Here is a 17,211-nt window from a genome sequence, read left to right as displayed (position 1 = left end):
TATTGTCACCGGTGATGAAAAATGGATTTTCTATGCGAATATTAAACGCCAAAATCAATGGCTCAGTTTTAGACTCGCAGAAATGATGCTTTGCATTTGGCAGGACATCAAAGGAGTAATTCATTTCGAACTCCTCAATACATTACGTATCAATGCAGAGATCTACAGTCAGCAACTTCATCAGAAACGTCCTTCAAGGTGTTCTTCTCCACGACAATGCACCTCCACATGTAGCACGTTTGAAGCAATACAAGATTATGGAATTGGGTTGGGAAGTTCTCCATCCATATTCTCCATATTTGGCACCATCAGATTACCATCTATTTCGTTCGCTGCAACACCATCTTAATGGGAAAACGTATGCAAATGTGGAAGGTGTTAAAGAGGACATTGACATGTTTTTTGCTTCAGAGCCAAGTGATTTCTTTAATCAGGGCATTAACAACTTGATTGTAAAATGGAAAAGCATCATTGATAAGAATGGAGACTATTTCATTTAATAAATGTTTTGTTTTGATATACAAGTTGTTGGGTTTCTTCATCTAATGAAAAGTGACATTAATTGTTACTAAACTCAAGGTCCTCAAACCACTTATGAAAAGTAGGAAGTTAAAAACCTTAAAACTAAGAATAAGTAGAAAGAGGTGATAAACTTACAGGTTAATCAACAAGTTTTTTTTATCATGTTGGATATTGATTAACACCATCATAAACAGCTGGAAAAATTGTTGTTCTGAAAACTCCAAAAGAAACCAATAAATTTGGTTATCCCTAATAAACTTGTGTGCCATTTCAACCCATTAAACAGATGATAAATTACTTAATTGTTACTCATGTCTCCACAAAAAGCTTATAAACTTGTAGTCATTCCAACCTCTGAAAGAAGATGATAAATAAGTTTCATGTCACTTTATCTTCTATTTTTAATTACAAAGAAAAGCAACTTGCTTACTGAATTCTAGATTTTGAAGTCACAGAGGTCAAAAAGTTTATAATTGTGGATAAAAAAATTTTGTTCCCCAGTGACACAGCAGTATGTCTGGAGACCTACAAGTTAGAAACCGGTTTTTGATACTCATGGTGGGCAGAGCACAGATAGCCCATTGTGTAGCTTTGTGTTTAAACTACATATAAACAAACAAAATAAGATTTCTAGGAATTGAAACTATTCCTAAATCCGAAGATAATGTTAGGAAAACACATAGATACAAACAAATCAATTAAAGAAGAAAAGTCTACTTTTTGAAAGTGCTTAGGTTATAAAGTTTCTTATTTTTGTTCCAAGTTCAAATATTAAGAAAATGGCCACCTCAATGCACATAAAGTTCCTGAAATATACAAGTGAAAATAGTATTTAAAATAAAGTTCTCTAGCTTTGATTAGATTCCAGAAAGTTTCATACACTGTTCATAAAAGGTAAAGTTATAAATAATACACAGGTGAAGCATATCATTGCAAATAATATCCTTTATTGTACAGTCTACAATCAAATTTTGCTTTTAGTCATAAACCCCTGTTTAATATACATGCTAATTTCAATGAAATACTTCTATAGAATCCATTTCATGTTTGGCAATTAAAATATTCACATATTGTTTGAAAATAAGTTACAATTTTTTTTAATGTTACAATCAACTAAGAAAGAAATGCAGCTGATAAGTCTTTTTATCTTTACATTCATTCCCAAAAATCCTCTTATCAGTAATTTCTGTTTTTAAAATAGTTTTGAGAATTACTGATATATCAGATATACCTAACAGTTACTTTTGCATAAAAATAAACACATTTACATTTTAAATTTTAAATTTCTTGTTCTATAAAAGAATGTCAGCTTCTTTATCATTTGCAAATGTATGAAAGTTATTTTTCCACATACATGTATGCAAACTCACAGATAAAAAAAAAAAACCCGCCAATTTTGACCTAATTTTATCCTTAACAAACTGTGATGGACAAATGACTAAATTAAGTTTTTCAAATGTAATGCATAATGATTTGCAAGATACCTTTAAGAAAATGTACAAAATGGGAATTAGTTATTAGATAGAACTGAACCATGCTTAAACTTTGTTTTGTTTTCTCCTCTATAATCACGATTCCAAATACACCCAGCAATGCATCTATCTAGTCTCATGCTAAATTACAAATCTTTCAATTTACATGTGAATACTGTATCCATTCAAACTGAATTAAAACATCTGTAACCTTATGATTATTACTGAATATTCACTAGTAACTCATGATCACTTTAAAACAACTCATAAAATAACAAGTGTTTGCTTATTTAGTTGAAAAGAAATATGTATAATACAAACTTCCTTAAATATATTTTATGGGTACATCTTTACCTGGCTTGGTATCTACATTTTCCAAGCCATATGCTTCTGCAGAAGGTATTTCCAAAAACATTTTTCGAGAAATGACAAACACTAGTAAATAATTTAAAAAACATAACAATATAGGAAGTAGATGCCTTTCCCTTATAGAAACTCTGAGAGGTTGAAAACTCATGTTATTATATAAATAACACATCCTACAAAGCGGGAAACAAAAATGCATTAAACTTTCTTTAACTTACACAGAATTCCCAACAGATCTTTCAGTAGTCTAAGTGAAAACAAAACAAAACACATACACAAAAACTTTACATACAATTTTTTTAAAATAAATTATATTAATTTTTTTCCATTCCATTCAGAGATTTCCCAGACTGTTAGTAGTTCATAAACACACTCCCTCCTAGGTAACTTACGTTTTTCAAATCATTCTGAAATTAGTCAGCTGGAAATATTTGGAAATGTCATACTAATGTTAACTTGAATTTTTTTCATAATTTCATATTCTCGCCTGTGATTTAATCACTGCAACAGAAAATTCAATACAAAATATTTGACCATAAATTTTTTTTATTATAAAAATATTCTTGATATTGAAACTACTAGTATAAGAAAGAGTAGAATCTAGGTAAAATAATTTGTATTAGTAACTTTTAATGTATTACAGTGATATATATATTATAGATTGCTGAATGATTCCAACACACTCAAGGTAACAATGGTTACTTCAAAAATCTCTTGCATTTACATTAAAATGTATCAAACTGAGAGGGAAATTACTTACACTCAAAACAAGCACATTATCATCACACTTCCTGTCTACTCTTCATGTTCATCAGCATATGAGGCTGATTAATTACATGAACATTTTAAAAAGAATACTCAAATTGTTAAACTTTACAACAAGCCAGTATTTTCACTCTTCAAACTATTTAGACATTTATCAGTGATGGTTATCAGACTTTATATTATCAAAGAAGATATACTGTATAAATAGATTTGACTTTGTCCTTCTTTTCTCATATATTGTTTGTTCATTTTTTTATTATGTTAGATTTCTGTTAAACTACAAAAGTCCTCTTTTTTTACACAGACAAACAAGTCCACTAACAATGATTTAAGCGCAATTATAAAAATTCATAAAATCCCTTCCAGTGCTTAATGTCCAAGCAGCAAAAATCATCTAAAGGCTTATCTAGTTGTTTTATGTATATAGGTAAATATATGATTAATGGTAACTTTGTATCTATCAAAGTATTTAAAATCACATATTTGTATTGACACATTAGAATATTAAAGATCATGTTAACAAACTGTCAACAATACTCAACATCCATATGTATGTGTTAATTCAATGGCTTAAAATTCAAGTCACTTGTAAGTGTAAATTCTTTAAATGAAATGAAACAATTAACACATAAGATCAAAATGTTGTGGTCAGTAATATAGAAATGAATATCATATATATATATATATATATACTAAAATAAAAGTATATCGCAAAATTATTAATACTTCAAATGCAAACAGTAAATGACATATTGTAGTTAAAGCATAGGTTAAATGCATCTCATCAGCAATGTCTACCAACACTTGACATGTATCAGTGCAAATACTAAGTAGAAGCTTGTTTGAAACTTAAAAGACTCTCTAATAAGTTTGCTTTATTATTACACTACATAATCCTTAAAGAACTGCTTTTTAGTTTGAGACTAGATTCTTTAATGGGGAAGTTAAATGCCTGAAAGGTCTCATTGCACAGTGCCAACATCAGATTGTAACAATGACAACACTTAGTTTAAATGTTTACTTTTCTTAGATAATTAGCATCAAATATGGCTTCCAAAAGTTCCAAGTGTTCTATTAAAATAGCTCCCATAATGCTTAAATAGTTACTGACAATGGAATATATATACATGGAAACTAAAGACAAGTTATACAAGCATTTAGAAACCTTGCTTGTAAAGTAAAGTAAACATTTTCCTGCACTGAAAATGTATTTCTGATAGATACTTACCTCCCTCACATATTAGCTTTCCTGATTTGGTGCTGCCCTCTATATATGCAACTTTTGCTAACCACTAGCTTTGAAACTCTCATCTAAATTCACAAGTTTCCATGTGATACTGCTATGCTGTTGCATGCAAATGAATGTGCGACAACCCTTTACGAATAGGACTGCAACACATCCTCCTAGAACAGTTGGCTCCCTCGATACTGATCATTGAATCATCACTTCAATATTAAGGAAGAAAAGATGCACCAGAAGTGGGGATGATGGGAGGAATGTGTGAGGGGTGGTAAGTATCTATCAGAAATACATTTTCAGTGTAGGAAAATGTTAACTTCTGATACAATGCCATACCTCTTCTTACATATTAGCTAGAATCCCACAATGAAGTGGTGGAAGGATTGGTGCAAAACCTAGATGAGCCCTCTTCAGAAAGTAACCAAAGAGAACCCATAGAGTGTGAAAATAATGGAAACATATAGGGGCACACTTGCGGGAGACAGCACCATATTATTACCAGGGTACACACACTGCTCATATTGATTATGTGTCACTAAGGCAGGTGGAAAATAAGCACAGTCTAAAATCTGAGTATGGAACATTGACATGCCAAATGGTGTGGTGTGGCTAGGGCATGTCAGTTTGTACATAGTGGGTCAACTCCAGTCCAAAACCAGGTGAAATCGAGTATTGTTTGTCCAGTTCATGGTAGGAGGAGAGTTCCTACCAACCACATGAGTGAGGACTTGGCTCATGTTGGCTGATTCTGAGCTTATCCAACACCAGACTGCACAGGAACCAACATCCAGGCAGCAGTAGGATGGAGGAACTGTATATGGTGAGCCATCTTCAGTCCAAAACCAGGAAGCATCGGGAATTTGACATCTGTTCCATGGAAGGAAGAGGGTCCACACCATCTACATGAACAGAACACCACCATCCTATTCTCTACTGAGTGGAAGGAGTCACACTCAGGAGGTAGCCTCTATGATCCACCACCCTAGCAGCTAGGAACTGGTGAATGGCAAGGACTTCCGTACTTCACAAAATGGGGGAAACTCACTGGGGAGCCTGGATGAGTTGAATACCAGAAGACAGTGCAATTGATGACCATGTGTTTAAACCTTATTTATAAAAGCAGGCCAGTTCCAGTCTATTCAACTAGAACAAGAAGGATGGGCAGCTGTCTCGACACTGCTTTGCTCATGATAGTACATGAGTAGGTACAGGCTGGATTGGGACTTTTTTAGTAAATAATATATACCACAAGGATACCTCTAGCAGTCTTGTGAATCTCCCCATTTCATCAGTGAGTGCTATCAGGCCTGAAATGGCCCCACAGTGCAGATTTATTTAAGTATGCCCTAGCAGGTACCACATGCCACCTAATGGGATCATGTGACATACAAGATGCCCTATAAAGGTAAGAGAAAAAGAAAGATAACTTATCTAGTCAGAGCTGGTAAGGTGTATGTAGAATGGTGATGGGAGGTTTCCATTCTGAGCCTGACAAAGAAGAAACGGACAGATGACGAAGACAATGTTTGATGAAAGTATGTGATGCTGTCAACATGCACAATCTCCTCCAATGGATGATGGAATTGAGTAGCCAGAAAGGGAGTAAGGTGTCAGTTTTGAAGAGAGGTTACTTGGAAGAGTCAATGCAAATCTTCATTCAATGAAGCATAAGCTAAATTGGTGAATTGATGAAGCCATCCTGTGAGAGTAATGGGAGAAATATCACAGGTAGAAGAATAAATAGATGGGTGTGGAAACCTCAGTAAAGGAGCAGTGCAGGTCAAATAACACAGAACCACATGCATAGGACAGAGAAGGTAATTAGAATCAGATCAAGAATGAAGGTGAGAAATGGATGGAAGTGAAATAGGATTGAACATGCAGTTTCCATCATGACCTGCAGACGTTTTAGGTAGAAAGGCATTATCAGGATAAAGAAGAGTATACGAACATTGGAAAATAACATGGGAAGACTCAATGCATACATGTCAGAACTTTGATGGAGTACGAAATAGGTTTTAGGTGAAAGATGGTACAAGGAACAAGAGGCTAAAGGGAAGAAGGGTAAGGATGTGGAGAACAACATTCAGGACCTAATTAAGAGGGACAGCAGGACAGAGAGGACAAAGTTGTTGAAAAGAATGGAAGAGCATAGAAATGACAGGAGAGGTGAATACATGATAGTAAAGGGAAGACCAGAAAGTATTAGGTAGTGCTGCCCTGTAGCTAGCAATGGTTAACAGAGATAAACATTGGTCAAATAGCCAGGTAATAAATTCAGAAAGACTGGAGGGTAGGCATAGGGGAAAAGGTTAAACCAGTCCTGAATGAACACATCCACATCTAGAGCTAATGGATGAGGAACAGGAGACTAGAAAAGGGGAAGTTTGGTGTTGAGATGAGTGATAAATACATCTATAAGATGAGTGGCCAGATGAGAGTACAGCCACCTGAATACATGAAGATCAGGGACCACTCCATAGGTAATATCGTGTTGGGTCTCGAGGTGAGATCCAAGACATGATTCAGGACACACAGAATATGACAAGCCATTAGCTGTACTTGAAAAAAATGGGCCCAGAAAAGGAAGTTGAGAGTGTGGAAACAGAGAGAGCAAGACTATCCTGCACTATCCTAGTGATTGATATAAGAGACAACTGTAGAGTTGTTGGTATGGATAATAACAACACATCCTCAAACCACCAGAAGAAAATGATCCAATGCTCAATGTACCACTAAAATTTCTAAGAGATTGATATGAAGGGCTGATTCTTTGTGGGACCACTGATCAGAAATCTCTTGAGTTGAGATATGCTCCCCATCCTGTCAAGAATGCATCTATAAGTAGATGGAGATCCAGATGAGAGGGAGTTAGAGGTACTCCCACTGTTGTATTGATTTTGTCAAGCCAACAGGTAAAGTCGTTGAGTGCAGAAGGAGGAAGATGAATGGCAGAGGACAAAGGATTCCAAGAGATGTTCCACTGATTGTGCACAGACCACTGTAGATGTTGCATATGAGCACGACCCAATGGAATAAGGATTTTTATGGTTTCATGGAAGCTCAACACACACATTTTGGAAATAATTATTTTTTTAATTCAAAAGTATGGGTCACTTTTATGCTATTTACCTCAGTAATTAATATTGTAAGTTTATAAAAGCTGATTTACTGGAGGAAGATTTTATAAATCACTTTATATAATGTAGAAATTTGTTTAAAAGTTTTATAACCTATTAGTTTGAAACATAATTTAAAGAAGTTGGACACTTGCATGAGTGTTACTCTTAGAAATATAGAATCAACTATACTGTCTAGTACAAACTGAGTAGAACTTTTGTGAGCTTCCAACTTGATTTGTATAACCACGTTTGTTTTAACTGATCAGGAGATAACAAGCACACGTAAAGAATATGTTGGAAAATAAAAGTGCAAAAGTTGTTTAATAAACAAATACATCTACAACCCTATATAGAAAATTAATACAAGACCTTCGAACTGTTAGTTTTCACATGTGATCTTATATATACACACACACACACCTGATAACTAGTCTATTGACTTCCATTCACAGCCTGCTCACTAATTGACAGTTCAGGGTCTTGATCAGGTTCCACTACTGTCATTACTAAATCACAGTTCTCAGGAATACCCTCCTCACCAACTCCTTCTGAAGATGAAGTGGTAAGTTTCTTGGTTTGATGGGTTTTCAGATGCTTTGATAAATGGTCACTCCTCATGAAGCGTTTCAAACACTCAGCACACTGGAACCTTTTCTCTCCTGCAATGTACTTGTACGTAAATATGAAAAACCTCTGATACCAGTATTATAAATATCTTTATTTCAGTGAAATTGGTCATTTATGTTGAAACAGTGCCTTATTGAAATAAAATCTACAGTATGAAGAAGCAACCAATTTGTTACAATCAAGTAACTTATGTTATTTTATCATCAAAAATTTTGTTCTGCATATATTTTTAAAATTACACAGACCTATGTTGTAAATACTTAAAACTATCAGTAATAATTATTCACAACCACTAACAAGTCTGACTAGTTTGCAGTAGTCAAGTTAACAAAATTACTAACTGTTTATGTGTTTATGAAGTAAACTGTGGCACTGATATACTACTTTACTATAATTTCCAATACTGAAAGAATGAATACATTATATGTATATACCACATAACCAAGTGACATTTAACTGTTAGTCCATAATGCATAACTTTATTTATTAAACATTTCATTCCTAATTAAGCTATTTTACTAATACATATATAAAATTACATCTCAGTTTCAATTTGTAGTATGAAGTGTTTAAGCAGTTCTACACCTGAAAAACTTGCCAAATATTTTTCTTTTGTTTTTGCTAGCTGATTCCTGTTGTTATGCAGTAACTTACCTACTTTTTAGGGAGACAAAATTCTTTCAAATTCTGCACAATGCTTAATATGCAAGACAGAAAGCCTTAGAAAAGTGATCAGAAAGACTACATCTTTAAGAACTAGTAAGTATGTGGGTGTTCTAAGTGTAATAATGTAAAATAACTAATAATAAAAAACATCAAAAGATTAGATGACTTTAGCACTGATGGATATGTTTTCTGGTATACATTATTTTTTGACATAATTGTAAGAAAAATCTGTATTTCTCCAGTAACAGGACACCCTTAAAATGTACTTAAATTGTTCTTTCAGACCCATAAAATGGGTTAATAAATAACAATGTAACAAAACAGTTAATAGTTTATTTTTCATAGGAAGCTTTACACTGCTAGGGATCCAACAACAAAGCAGCTGAATGAAGAAAAAACATCTTGTCATTATCTTATTTTGTTGTTAAGTGGTAAAACTGGTATAAAATTAGAGAATTCTTCAATTACAAAATATAATTGAAACTCTATAAACAATTAATAGCCAATTAAAAATACAGTATTTCACATGAAAATTATACAAATCAACACACCATTCATCTCAAAACTCAGAATCATGAACTTATCTTGGAATGATGTGTTACAGAACTCTTCTCTACAGATGTGAAATACTTGTCAACAAGGTGATGCAATCTTTGAGTACTAGTCAATCTTCAACCAGATAAAAGTTTTAAGACTTGAAAGTCATTGTCAAGTAATGACTCACAGAAATCCATTAAAATAATCAATGCAATAGCTCTCCACAAAATTAACATAAAAACGGAATTCCAAGTTGTATTGGTACCTCATAAATCTAAACCATTAACTATGATAAACAAAAGAGCTTTATCAATTGCTTAGAATTAGAAAGTTAACAAAGCTATCTCGACCTTCATATGCCCTCTAAGCATTGCTAAAGTTTTGAACAGTGCACCAGTCTTTATACCCCTTCATTTTTGCATCATTGCAGCAACACGTGCTGATCATGTGACTACACTCTACCAATACTGCACCACCTATACTAGTGCAGGTAGCTCCCTCTATCATTCCAGCACAATCCTCACTTTCAAGAATTGGCATATACAAACCAGAAACACTTTTTAATCAGTGTGGAAGAAGGGCAGAAAGTGGGTGATAGGAGGTAAGTACCTATCGGAAATACATTTTCAGTGTTAGAAAATGTTAATTTCCAAAATGGTACTATCTCCACTCACCCAAAGCCACAATCCCACATTGCAAAGGTGGAGGGGCCAGTGAAGGCCCAAAACAATCAAACAAGCGGAGAACAACTGCTGTGAAAGAATACATGTGCCACAATTAAAATAGGAGGCACACCCGTGGGGTATAGCACTACTTCTGGAACAGGTATTCTTTTCGCCCAGTAAAGAAGAAAGGAAGACACATTGGGTAGAACCGAATAGAATACATGGCTATGGTTAAAGGACGGTAAATATATATGAATAGGGGAAGTGCGGTAAACATGGGCTGAAAATATCCAGGGGAAGTGCCTTGCATAAGACTGATCATGGTATATTGTGATTGTAACAAAATGAGAGATCAACAAGTGCAGTCCACCCAGGCAGAAAACATCTGGGGGGGAAGTGCCTTGTGATAAGTGGTAGTATGACAAGTGTGGTCCATCCAGTAGAAGTGCTTTGGATAAGATTGTTGGTAGGAAAGGTATTGAGAGGTGAACAAATGTGGTCCACATGGACTAAAACATCCAGGAGAAGTGCCTTGCATAAAAAAAATAGTATGAACAATTGCAGTCATCCTGGGCAAGAACATCCAAGAGAAGTACCTTGTGGTTATTGAGTATAGCAGAAAACATCCAGTGGAATGCATCAATAGTGCATGTCAAGATCAACAAGTGTGGGCAAACTGGGCAAGAAATATCTGGGAGAAGTGCCTTGGATAGAGAATATTATGATAGTGCATAATACGAAGCATTATAACAAGAGCCCTCATCTCACAGAGTGGATACATATGACTAGGAAGTTTTAATTATTATACAAATCCCATTCTTGAGGAAACCTCCACAGTCCACCACTACAGTGACTGGGACCCAGAAGTGGTAAGGATCCCCTTGCTCCACTAGAAAAAAAGAGGGGAAAATACACATTGGTGGGTCTGGAGGAACGACACACTGGAGACAGTGCAATGGGCATCTGCATTTCCGTATTTTCAAAAGCAGGAAGACCCTGATTGTAAGAATCATGGGTCAGTAGGGGTGGGCAAAAATCCCTATCTGCTTTATTCAGGAAGTCCACAAATGACTATCCACAGTATATATATATATATTGATAAAAAAAGTGACATATAGATATGGATACACCACCGTATAAGAGGCCAGTGGTCGTACAGAAACACCTCATTTCCAAAGTGAGCATTAGAAAAATATGCAAAGTTAGTGCTAAGATAAAAATCCAGCATATCTGACCAGGCAACACCTGGCAATATGTGGGATCCTGAAATACAATGTAAAGCACCTTGAAAAGAAAAAGGCAAAAAAATAGATAAAATGTAGCATGTCAACTTACCCCAGTTAAAGGTGAATAGATGATACCCGACAGAGGAAGACACAGCTAGATCGTGCAAATAATGTGCGACAAAAGTATTGGGTATTGTCCACATACCAACTTGAATAATCTCCTCCAATGGTTGGCAGATCACAGCATAGAAGGACATAGTTATAAATGGTGTATTTGGTGCAAAGAAACACTAAACAGCTGAGAACCTTCCACTGACAACTCAGAATAAGCTAGTTGCATGAGTTGTCAAACCCAGCCAGTAAGGGTAATAGGAGAAAGATCACGGGAAACAGAAGAATTCCACAGAATAAAGAGGTGAGAAAGTAGACTATTCAGATCTGAACAAGAGTGTAAATGGGAAATGGAAGGCAAGGGAAAAGGTGATACAACCTTCATGAGCAGCAGATGTTTTAGGAAGGAAGGAATGATTGTGATAAAGGAGAACATAAGAAGAATGGTAAAGTGTGTGGGAAGCATTAACAGCATAAATATCAGAACGATGATGACCACAAGCAAGGAGGAAAAGGAAACAGGGCATAAGAGAAAGATGGCACAAATAACATGTAGCAATGGGTTCAAGGGGAGAATGAGCCAGGACATGAAGAACCACACTGAGATCCCAATATGGAAGTACAAAGGGATGGGGTAGACAAACAAGATGAAAGGAACAGAAAAGGAGGGAAATAATAGGGAGGAGAAGGATTTACAAAAACGGGAGAAACAGAAGGTGTTAGACAGGGCAACCTGATAACTAGAAACAGTAGACACAGAGAAACCCTGATCAAATAACCAGGTAAAGAACTGGGACAGATGAGGAACAGAAAAATGGGAAAGATGTAAGCCATGGCCTGAAGGCAGACCAATGTCTCTGATACAGAGACAAAGAGGAAGGTTGAATGGTATGAGTAAGCAACGACACTACACGAGGGGTGAATCCCTGAGTGGAGGCAAAGGACTAGACAAAAGCCATGCTTGAAGATGGAGTTTGATTTGATCGAGGTTCACAGAGGAGAGACTTGGACTGAGGTAAGGGCAGGGGCTGTTGCACCAGTAAGAAATAAAGCAGAGGAAACCACGGCTGAGCAGGCCAATACTGATCAACAAGCAATACACAATAAGGAGTGGTCTGCATGAGGGAAACTACTCTGGAGATGGGTCTGATCAAAGGTAAGCATACAGATGAAGGATCTTCCAATCCTGACTGAACACATCCACTCCCAGAGCTGAGGGGTGTGGTATAGGAGACCAAAAGGAAGGAAGTATGGCATTCCAGTGAGAGGCAAACATATCTATATGTGGTGTTCCTAGGCAAGAACACACCCAATGAAAAACCTGAGGATGAAGGGACCACTCAGTAGGAAATACTTGGTTGGGACAGAACAGGTGGTCTGCAACCAGATTCAAAATCCCAGGAACATGACACATCAAGATCATTTATGTTGTAGAGCCCAGTGCAGGAGGTTGAACTGTTTGGTGATATAGCTGATGACAGTGGAATTGTTGGAATGAACCATAACCACCTGCTTCTGCAAGAATGAGAAGAAATGATCGAGAGCCTGATGAACTGCCAAAAGTTCCAGGAGCTTAATATGAAAATATGTTTCCTCGATGTGCCACTGACCTGAAATCTCCTGAGTGGAGAACGAGGCAGAGGAAGTAGAACCCTCACTGTGGTAAGAGTCCAGTTATCTAGCAGAGTCGGTTCAAGACCTTCTTCACAAAGGAGCTATCAGATGGTTGATGCCAATTCTTCCAAGATTCTACTCCCATCTGCTTGTTGTCCCTCAAAATACGGGAGATTGTCTGTCCTGGCTGAATAACTTTCCCTTTGGTGGGTTTTTCCCCAGGTTTTTGGATGACCAAATTGGACATGATAGATGCTTATTTTCACATTCCCGTTGCTTTGGAGTCACGTCCTTATCTTTGGTTCATACACAGGAGGTGTGTTTTTCAGTTCAAAGCACTGCTGTCTGGTCTTGCTTCGATTCCTTATGTGTTCTGTCATGTTGTCTATTCTTTTGAACATCATCTTCACTCATTGGGTCTTCAGACTCATCATTACATGGACAATTGGCTACTGCTCACCTTTTCCCAGGCCTAGTCTGTCGCTCACAGCTGCATCCTACTTAAGGAGTCTGCTCGGGAGGGGTTTCTCACCAAGTCGGAGAAGCCTTTTCTAACAAACACACAATACCTTATTCATTTGAGAGTTCTCTTCAATTCCCAACTCAGTCCAGCCCAGCCTTCTCCACTTCACCTCCAGGATATGGAGCAGATGGTCGCTCAAGCATTATCTTCTCCTTTTCTTACTGCTTGAGAGGTTCTCTCTCTTTTGGGAATGTGAACCTCCCTGGAAGCTCTCATTCCCTTCAGTCAAGTGCACATGCGTTCCCTTCAGTGGATGCTTCTTGATCAGTGTAACTTATTCCATGATCCCTTGGACCATCCTATCACTTTTCCCCCATGGACCAGGCCTGAGGAGGAAAAATGTAAACCAGGATAGAAGATGGGGAGGACTGAAACTCTGTCGTGAAAAGTTCCCAGATGGTGAAAACCATTGTAACCTTGCTCCCACCTGTCCTTGAAAAGACATCCTTTCACCAATAACACTGATCCCTGAAGGAATGGGAAGAATGTCTATAAAGAAGGGAAAGCCTGGAGTATGGTAAGGGATGGAGAGAAGAAGAAGGGGCATGGGGAACACAAACAGGTGAAGATTGGGCAGCAACAGTAGGATGAGATAAATGAGACCAGGGAGGACAAGGAAGACTGTAGCCTCAACACAATGATCCTGGACTCCAAAGCTGACAAATAGGCCATGTTAGACCACAGGAGGGTCCTGAATTCTGTCAAGAACTGACCAGAAGACTGGCGGGAGGCTTGAGATAACAATTGTAATGAGGAAATAACACATAAAAGGGTGGTCAAAGTAAGGCAAATCCTAGAAAACTGGGACCAATCAAAATGAATCAAAGCTTCAGGATTCGAGTCTCACAAGTCCTAATAGGGATTCATGGCATGTTGGTAAGCAAAAGAATACTGGTCCAACAGCCAAGGGGGATGGGGCATACCTCACCTGACTGCAACTGATCAACAAAATATTTAGCATGAACAAGAATGTTGTGTAAGGGAGAAAACAAATAATAATCAGGACAAGGATTGTCACCCAACAAAGAAGAAGAAGAAGAATCAAGGGCTAAAGGTGAAATATAAAATTTGACATATCTGATTAATATGTTGTAAGAAAAGCATGGTTGGCAAACTTTCCTCACTATCAGCATTATTTGACTGTCAAGAAAAACAGAATCAAAATTGTCCTCCGCCTAATGAAAACCTTCCTCAAAGCGTGTTCAAGGGGAAAAGGAGAATGAACCGAAGAACCAGCCAAAGAATCCAACTCCCTGCAGATTAAAGCTTGAATCTCCTTGCAGACATCGCCAACCTGCTGTCCTGCGGACTAGCGACATTACGGTCATCCATATTGGCAGGAACTTCCTCATCCACCACAGTAAAATTCGAATTCATAAGTCAACTTTGACTTCCCAAAAAAAATGTCGGAAATGGTCAAAAACAAGTGTAAATAAAACTTCGAAATTAACAATTAACTCAAAATGTTAAGCTGAAACTGACAAGGAACTACACATGACTGAGCAGGATTCACATACAGAACAAAGTAAACACACGTCTAAACACTGTAGTGCCAATCAAGAAAGTGAGGATTGTGCTGCAATGGTAGAGGGAGCTAACTTTGCTAGTATAGGTGGTGCAGTATGATTGGTGGAGGGTAATCACATGATCAGCACATGTCGCTGCAATGACACAAAAATGAAGGGGTATAAAAAGACTGGTATACTGTTTAAAATTTTGGCAATATTTAGAGGGCAAATCAAGATCGAGTGAAGGTAGTAGCATTTCGGAAAACAAGCAAGAACAAAAAAGCAGGTAGCATGTGTAAAAGTTGTGTATAACATTATGTAATAGTTGAAAAATAATATTCAAGAACTTTTATGGAAAATGTTTTAAATGCTTAATACTACACATTTCTTTGCTGATCACCATCATTAATATTGGCTGGTTTTATAATTCGATATTATGGGGAAATTTTGAGTCTACTTAATCTGACAGTGTTTCCATAAAGTTATGATTTAATTAAATATGCATTTGAGTTTGTTATAATGAGAGTTTACATTGATTTCTAATCTTTAACATGAAAGTGTAAAAGCTATCTAAGTAAAAAGTATTTTATCAATTCAAGGCTGTTTGAAATTGGATCAGGTAGATATGACTCAAAGCATAACAGCGTAAATAACTTATAAACATAACAGGAGGATTAAAATCAGAATAAGTGGAGAAAAAATGAAAATTACCAATATAATAAAGACTCACCTGTATGTGTTCGTTTATGTCGCTGAAGTTCATCAGAACGAGTGAAACGTTTTCCACAAAACAACCAGTTACAGACAAATGGCCTCTCTCCTGTGTGCCAACGAAGATGTGCTCGAAGATGAGATGTCTTACCATAAACTTTATTACAGCCTGGAACATGACAAATATGCTGCTTCTTCTTTGTTTCGCTATTTCTAAGTGACAAATTATCATAAACCAAATATATTTAGATCCAAAGTTATAGATATAGATACAATTTAACAGTGATTTGCAAAAATTATAACAAACAGTAGTAAAATTGTTCATAAATTTTTCTAAAAGTACCAATTAGACTGATAGGTTTTTAAAATTTCATACATAATTAAATGAAAGATACATGGAATTCCCCCCATATTCAAAACTTGTATTTAGTATGACTGTACTGCAGCCACCAACATGAAGCTGTATCCTCTCCAATGGATCTTACTTTTGCTTGTAGTGAAATAGTTTTTACTAGCGATGTTCAAAGTTGCATTAAAAACTTCAGTCCTCATGTTTCTAATAATTTTGTTCAATGGCTGTAATTTTAAAAATAAGATACTTTAGCAAATGCAATTCTCAAGCAATATCTATCAAAAATAACAAGCAGTAATGTTAACTAAATGGAGCATGTTTCTTACCAATGCTTACTTTCTAAGATACCATGGATAGAATTACTAAAAAACTGGTCAGTCCCATCTCCCATCATAAAAACAAATAAATTACATGATAATTTGCAACTTGAACCTGTAAAGGGGTATGGGATATTTGTTGCCCACTTGTAAGCCAAACCAGAAGTTGTTTGTGGAGCAGTTCTTTCTTTCTTCTAGGATGTTTTCAAACATTTATATGTATGAACAGTTATTACAAAATATTCAGCAAGTTTTTGTAGTAGTACAATGAACAAGTGCTTAACAGTAAAAAGAAAGAACAATTTTGTAGAGATTGTGTAGATAAATAAAAGGGGATAATAAAAATTGAAACCAGGATATGAATGCAAGCTAAAAAAGTAATACTTAAAAGCACCTATATACAATCATTAAAGCATACTAGGGAAATAACTAACTAGAAAAACCAGCTATTATATAGTCTGAATAAACAACTTTCCTTTCTTTGTTGTGAGTTTCAATCATGCTAAGGTAACATACTTGCAAATGGAATTGTACATAAAAAATAAACCTGATATGCATAATATCTTCCACATAGTAAAATTGTACCACTTATTCATTTCAGTTACCTTAAACTATATATATATAGTTGGAGATTAGCTCTGTCCATGACTCTTAAACCCAGTTAGCTCCACTAATAGGTTTTGTTCTTATGATATTTTGGCTATGTACAGGTGTTTGGATGGTTTTGGGATTGTTTACAAATGCTTTGGGGGAAAATGGCTATGAAAATAACATTGTATTGCTTTCAAATTCGATGACGAGGAACATAAACAAACGAAAAATCAAGGTATCCATCTTAATTGAACAAAACAACCCTACTCTAAACCA

General features: G+C 36.1%; 1 protein-coding gene across 3 annotated transcripts in view; it reads right to left on the bottom strand.

Annotated features, from left to right (window-relative positions):
- LOC106458052 (transcription factor Sp4-like) overlaps positions 1-17,211 on the bottom strand; it is a 47,945-nt gene that overhangs the window by 1,876 nt on the left and 28,858 nt on the right. Inside the window, exons 6-7 of one of the 3 annotated variants that reach the window (XM_022384180.1) lie at positions 15,695-15,888; positions 7,908-8,146 (exon numbers count right to left, since the gene is read on the bottom strand). In XM_022384180.1, coding sequence (XP_022239888.1) covers positions 7,920-8,146; positions 15,695-15,888 — 421 coding nt within the window. In that variant the 3' untranslated portion in view covers positions 7,908-7,919. Of the gene's footprint in view, positions 1-1,452; positions 8,147-8,767; positions 9,450-15,694; positions 15,889-17,211 lie in introns of those variants that run through there. The other 2 variants (XM_022384179.1, XM_022384181.1) reach the window with 2 other exon arrangements.

The sequence above is a fragment of the Limulus polyphemus genome, unplaced genomic scaffold, assembly GCF_000517525.1.
Source record: "Limulus polyphemus unplaced genomic scaffold, Limulus_polyphemus-2.1.2 Scaffold409, whole genome shotgun sequence".
In the NCBI taxonomy this organism is placed as follows: Eukaryota; Metazoa; Arthropoda; class Merostomata; order Xiphosura; family Limulidae; genus Limulus; species Limulus polyphemus.
The sequence above is the reverse complement of the archived record's forward strand: the minus strand, read 5'-3'. Positions and strand labels throughout refer to the sequence as shown.